At 36.3% G+C, this 6,740-nt stretch overlaps 1 protein-coding gene across 1 annotated transcript in view; it reads left to right on the top strand.

Annotated features, from left to right (window-relative positions):
* The first annotated feature begins 551 nt into the window (after positions 1-551).
* LOC122525918 (neprilysin-like) overlaps positions 552-6,740 on the top strand; it is a 41,909-nt gene continuing 35,720 nt past the window's right edge. Inside the window, exons 1-2 of the mRNA XM_043648956.1 lie at positions 552-1,522; positions 4,466-5,268. Of these exons, the coding sequence (XP_043504891.1) occupies positions 5,065-5,268 (204 nt within the window). The 5' untranslated portion in view covers positions 552-1,522; positions 4,466-5,064. The remainder of the gene's footprint in view (positions 1,523-4,465; positions 5,269-6,740) is intronic.

The raw sequence follows: 6,740 nt of genomic DNA, 5'->3' as shown, positions 1-6,740 counted from the left end.
GCCAACATGGAAAGATGGTTATACGTTCGATACGTAGGAAGGAAGGAAGGACACTCTTTTCGAAGATATCATTTTTACGATCGTTTCATTACCTCGACCTCGGTATGCTCTTTACGATGACGTGAGTTCCTTGCATAGAAACGTCCTATAACCAACCGATCGATAAATTACAAATTAAGAATGTACGAAGTTCTATCTTTTAAAATGGGTCCGATCGATTATACATATATTTATCTACAATTATTAGAATTATTAGAAAATTATAATATAATAGAATTATTAGTTAATTATATTTTAATCAATTGTGCGTATACATTGTTTACGTGCGTGTACTTATATTTGACTTGTATGCGTAACGTTACAAGAAGCTTTTATTGGATCATAATATATAAGCGTTATTAACGATGAAAATCTTTATGAGTTGATTCTAATCAATGTTAACGTTCATCTGTACATTATTCTAACGAACTATTATAGTTTACAAAAAGTTTTTATTTTTATTACCGTCATTTTATTCCAACGAATAATACGTATAAAATATTTCATTTGAAATGTTTGCCGATATTTTTGAGGAGTATATTATAGAACGAATATGTTTGAAGAATATTTTAGGAATGGCAGAAGAATGTTTAGCGCGTTTATGATTCATTGATACGATTAATAAATATCGTTTGAAATACACGATCATCCGTTTGTTCGGATGAGGACAAGGGATGACAGGGAGGATAACGAGCGTGGGACTAAAGCTTTAATCGAATCGTGTCTTATGTATTCGATGACGCACCTTGCAAGCAAATTTTCTTCCAAACGGAAATTATCGAAGACTACTAAATATCTAACACGATTAAGATCAAATTCTAATTATTATTAACGAAGATATTCTATTAACTTCTCGAACAATTCAATTGCATAAAAAAGCAAAATATCTTATTTTTATTTTTTACATATAATTAAACTAAACTCCGCAAATATATAGGGTATCCTTTTCCGGTCACTTTACCGAACTGAAAAATATTTATTAATAGGACGAAATGTAAATTGTTGAAATATCTGATTTTTGATTAGATTAGGATTAATAATAAATAATTATAAAGGTTTGAATGTTAAGAGTTTGCGCACTAGGAAGAGGAGGAAAGTAGGGGGAGAGACCGCGAGACGTTCTATGGTAGCGCGGTAGTTCAGTTCGGACTAACAGTCCGCGTGTTACCACGAATCGTTGAACAGGTGTCGCGTTTTATGCATCTTCCTTGATACATAAATGCATCATAAATCATAATTATTAACGTGAATTCAACTAAATAATTGCATAGATTTTTTTCAAACGATGTTTCTCCTTCAATTTAACTCGGTGAAGTTAACCAACGATATACATATGTATTTGTGAATTATACGAAATATTAAAAAGACAAAAAGTAAGAAGTAAAGGGGGGAATCGAGAAAAGAACGAAAAAAAAAATAAAAAAGACAAAAAGAAATAAGAAAAGGACGATTAGGCGTGTTACTCCGATCGTTATAAATAAAAGTAAGATGCAAAACATTATTTAAGATATTAATTTCATTCATTAATTATTTCTAACGAAATTTATTTTTTCCCATTTATTTTAATTAATTATGTTAAGTGGTAGTTATGTAATGCCTTTATAGAGAAAATTTATTCCCACGTTTGTAGGTTAAAGCGCGAAGAACTTTTAGAAAAGTTCTTCTTTTTCTTACTTTTTATTTTCATGGATCCACGTACTTTCTTCTTACTGTTTTTCATTAATCAAGTTTCACTTACATTTAGTGAATAGTAAGTTTCTTCTTGCCTCGATGCTCTTTGATAATACTACTTTCCGAATTTTAAACAATTTTACGAACAACTCCAACGTACCAATTTTGATATAAGTCAATCGATAAGATCTTTACCGGATTAAATCGTATATTCTTTTGCTTCTTCCTTATTTTTGTAACTTTTCAAAAGTTTACAATAAAGATTACAAAAATGGCGTTGGAAGATTTCACAAGAAGGTAGAAGTTTCGTTAGTTCTCCGTTCGAATCGTCGAATAAAACGAAACTTTTGGCGATAAGAATAAGACGAAAAAGTACGAGGCGAGGTAGCGAAAAATAAAAAACGGAGATACAAAAAAATATGAACATTCTCTCTCTCTCTTTCTCTCTCTCTCTCTCAATCAATCCAAAGGAAAAGGATTCGCTCTTTGCACTCTCCGGATCGTCAACTTCGAGAAGATATAACTTTTTCGCGCGAAACTAGGTCTCGAGATCCGCGAGACGCGAGGGATAAAAAAAGAGAGAGAGAAGGTTGTGTAGAGAATATGAAAGAGAGAGAGGCTACCTAAGAGCAGGGTGAAAATGTGTGAGAAAGAGAGAGAAGAAGGGGAAAGAGTGCTTCTTTTCACGATTATCTTGCATTTACAACAACGCATTTTACGCTCGATCCCTTTCTCTCTCTATCTCTCTCTCTCTTTCTCGATCACGTACACCGTCGACTGGAAAATGTAATCTCACGTCACCCACGAGTATTTTTATACGAGCAACAAAAAGCAATACGAGAATATACCGATCGGTCGCGTGTTGTACTATTAATAACACGAACGGACCAATACATGGTCATATAAAATATAACACGTTGAGTTTTCTCTATTTTTTTCTTCCATTTTTCTCCCTTTCTCTCTCTCTCTCTCTCTTTATCTTTTGCACCCTTGCATTTGAGTTAAAGAGAAATGAAAAAAAAAAAAAAAGATATAACAGAGGAGCGGGAAACAAAAGATTCGAAAGGTTCGATCGTTGATACACACAGGGATACACTTGTGTAGCTAAGCAAAGAGTAAACGAATGATTTACGACCTAAACTTGACTATTTTTCCAGAGAGAAACCCACCCGATCGAGAATTTTCCACAGAGATTTCTCGATCGAACGTTAGGGTGTACGTTTGTATATATGTACTTTGAAATCGTAGAAAATTATTTATTCAGAACACGAGGACTCATCTCTCCGCGATGTTCAGATGTTTCTAGCTTTTGTTTTTCATCTTTAATACTACGAGCGTGTCTTTTATATGCACTTCGGTAATACATGTCTCTATGTGTGTGTATATATATATATGTGTTTATTTCTAAATATATGTACTAGCATCTATTCCCTAACAAAAACATCTGTATTTTATTTTCGCGTAATACATATTTATTCGAATATATTTATTGCAGCGCGCAAATTTTTATTATTTATTAAATTTTATTTCTCTTTGGGTTTTAATATAAATAAGTTTGGTCTAATAGATAAAATATTATTACCTGCTATTGCACTTGTTTTACGTTATAATCTAATATTGTAGAAATTAGATTGTTCAATTTCAGACACTTATAGATAGATTTTATGATATTTTCTATAGAATTCGCAAGAGCTTAGTTTTATTCGATCGTAACGATAATACGAAATTTCTCTTCGGCAGGTAAACATTTTCGATTTAAATGAAAATATCTGCTTTTCTCCTTTCCTCTTTCTCTCATGATCGATTTGTAATAGAGAAACCTTAATTTCACTTACTCACGAACCAACTATGGAGTCGTCCTCATCGATCAAATTCATCTTACTTTATTCTTGACGATGAAGAATTGCTCGATTCTTTTCATTCCGACGTACCAACTATTCGAGAGATTTAAATATAAATTCGGTAAGATAATAGAAATTTTATCGGTATAAAAATAGAAAAAGAGAGGGAGAGGGAGAGAGAATTATAGCGTACCAAAAGCAAATTGTTCCTTCGAAGTATGCGAAACCGTCCCGTGTTCCGGCCGTTGTTCCATTTTAACGATGCCTGATAGGTCGACGCATTGCAATAAATAACCATTGAGAACGAGGTCTTCCAAAACAAAAGGTCATATGTATGTATCTATATATATACACACACACATATATATATATTACACATCTATATAATATTTTAAAATATCACGATAAGTTTTATAATTGCGTTTAAGATTATTTAAGTTTGTATTCGGTATTTTGCGAAGCACTTCTCGTCTCGTTAATTCTTCTACTTCGTTTGATTCTTTGCATGCTTCTATCGCAAGTGTGCGCTAACGTTTTTCTTTCGAGTCCACGTAATATCCGTATAAATTTTTCTCTTTCTTTTCGGTATCCGTTTGCCCATTCTTTATTAGGAATATCAAGTTAAGATATAATTATATGAAATTAATTCGGAACGAAAATAATCGATATAATTCTTTTTCGAGTTATCGACAAATAATATAATCTGAAATAAGCTTTACGCTTAGTTAAATTGATGCGATTATTCTGTCACAGTTGGTAACATAGGTGTTTGTCAATGAGCATCGAAGCGTACATAAATATATTCGGTAATAAAAACATACTAGCGATAGGTATATTATAATACGTGGAAATAGGATTAACGGATTAGTCGACATTTGTAAAACAAGAAATAATTGGAATGATTATGATTCCAGATCGGAATCTATGCGGAAGAAGACATAGAAAGAGATATTCGATGATATCATTGGATCAGCGTAGGTTGATCTATCGAAAAGGTGGCGGGGGTCGATCCTAGATTATTATCGAAGGACGACGATATTGAGGGAAGGTTCTCAGGAACCCGGCAAATGTGGCTCTGTGCACGGTGAGCCGAGGTTACGGGGGCCGTGGGGCCCGTGGCGGGGGTGGCGTAGGTGGTACCGGTGTCGGTAATAGTAGCAATAGCGGCAGTGGTGGTGTCGGTGGTAGTGCTGGTGCTGGTGCTGGTGCAGGTGCTGCTGGTGGCATCGGTAGTGGCTTGGGAAGTAGCAGAAGTTGCGGTGCTCGAGATAGTGGTCGATTCGAAAGATCGAGAGGAGAGGCAAGCGTGAGATTGCCATTAAGTCCCCGCACTTTGTGCGCTCCAGGGAGCGGGGCTGGCGGTGCTGGGGGAGGAGGAGCTGGCCCGCTCGTCGGGGCCCAGGCGCATGGCCACGCTCAGCAGACTGCCGGTGGGGGGCCGGGGACTGGTGGAGGTGGCACCACCGGTCCTACCGCCTCGCCCGAAGAAGTTCAGGCCCTTCAAGACGAACCAATGCTACACGTTGACAGACCGCCTCAACAAGGAACTTGGATTTGCTGTGTTCCGTGTTACTGGCTTAGAAAAAGCAAAGCCGTGCACAAGGCCTTGCTCACCTTCGCCATGTTACTCGTTACCAGTCTACTCGTCACTAGTCCTGTTCTCTTCCTTATCACTACTCTACCCGAAGGAGAACAACCGCGCGATTGCGCGCCATTGGTGAGTTTCATTTTCGATCCTAATACCCACCCCTATTATCTTTTACGTTCCAACTTATTTTTTTGTATTCACCTATATCTGATTATTATCAAAATGCGATGCCATATTTCTTCGTAAATATTCTTCCATCTTACGATTAGATGACACTTATACGAACTCTCGATCGCCTCAGATGTCTATTTACTATCGCATAGAGCGAAGGAACGAACCAAACGATTTTAATCTTGCAGTACGCATTTATAAAAATAGATATAATTGAAAAATGTAGTTTAGAAAAATCGTTTAGTCAAAAGTATCCACTCGTCCGAAAGATCCTGCCAAAAAGCTTTTTATATCATTGACCAGGGAAGAACAAAAGAAGATAGAGCGATAAAGAGAGGAAGAGTCATTCGAGTTTTGGCTTCCATTTTCAGGAATATCTTTCGTGACAAACGAGGCGTGAGATTTGCAAAATGGCAGAGAGAATTCCAAACTGACAGCATCATATTTCCGCCCGCATAATTCTGGTTGGATATCTCGATAGAAAACGATAGACTACGGGGAGGAAAAACTCGATGAAAGATGATAAGCTGCTATCGATTTCTAAATCAGTCCTTTCGTTTCTTATCGGATATTTTTAACGCGACTTTTTTTGGAAACGAACCCTAGCGCACAGATATATTATCGAGTAATCGAACACGTAACACGTGTTCGAAATAGAGATCTAAAATAATAATTCGCATCTGCCATTGTATTTTTATATTCACGTAAGAGAAATTGAGGTACCGTCCTACGCTTACTTCAGGATTCAAGCCCCGGATGCCTAGTTGCCAGTGGTGGTGGTGGTGGTGGTGTACTGCTCGAACCCCCAACCTTTTCGCAAATTCACGAACAAACACGAACGAGCACATCGAGGAAAACTCATTTTCTCGGCTATAATCCATCGTTTATTCGACCGTACGAAACATAGCCGCGGATAATACTGTCCTCCATAGATTCGAAAGAGCTCGTTTAACTTCTTTTTCAAACGAGGAATAATGTTCAATTAAATCGACCTCCTTATCGAATTAATTATACTTGTCAAATTATTCCGAAATTCGAATTCCAGGGGAGAATTTTATTTTTATTGTCGTATACCGGTCAAAGTTTAGAAATCAAAATAATTGATAAATATTTCTAAATATGTAGATTAGAGATGATTAGATGCATTTCCCTTTTTACGCGTAGTCTGGTCATTATACCGTAAATTTCACTCAAGGACCTTTAACTGAATTACGAGTTGCTTACTGTTGATCGTGAAACCATAGTAAGATAACTCTAAGCCTTTTGCTGATAAGATGGCTATTACACGCCTTCCGTTGTCGTCCATCCTCCTTTTTTTTTTCTCCTTAAAAGTATCTACTTCCTTATACCGATTTTCAATGAGATTAACCATTTTTCCAAGTCGCCAATTCTAAAGTTGGGAATTAACACAGATAGATAAGGAAATATTT

This window comes from Polistes fuscatus, unplaced genomic scaffold (genome assembly GCF_010416935.1).
Source record: "Polistes fuscatus isolate 324 unplaced genomic scaffold, CU_Pfus_HIC Scaffold10, whole genome shotgun sequence".
Lineage (NCBI taxonomy): Eukaryota > Metazoa > Arthropoda > Insecta > Hymenoptera > Vespidae > Polistes > Polistes fuscatus.
The sequence above is the reverse complement of the archived record's forward strand: the minus strand, read 5'-3'. Positions and strand labels throughout refer to the sequence as shown.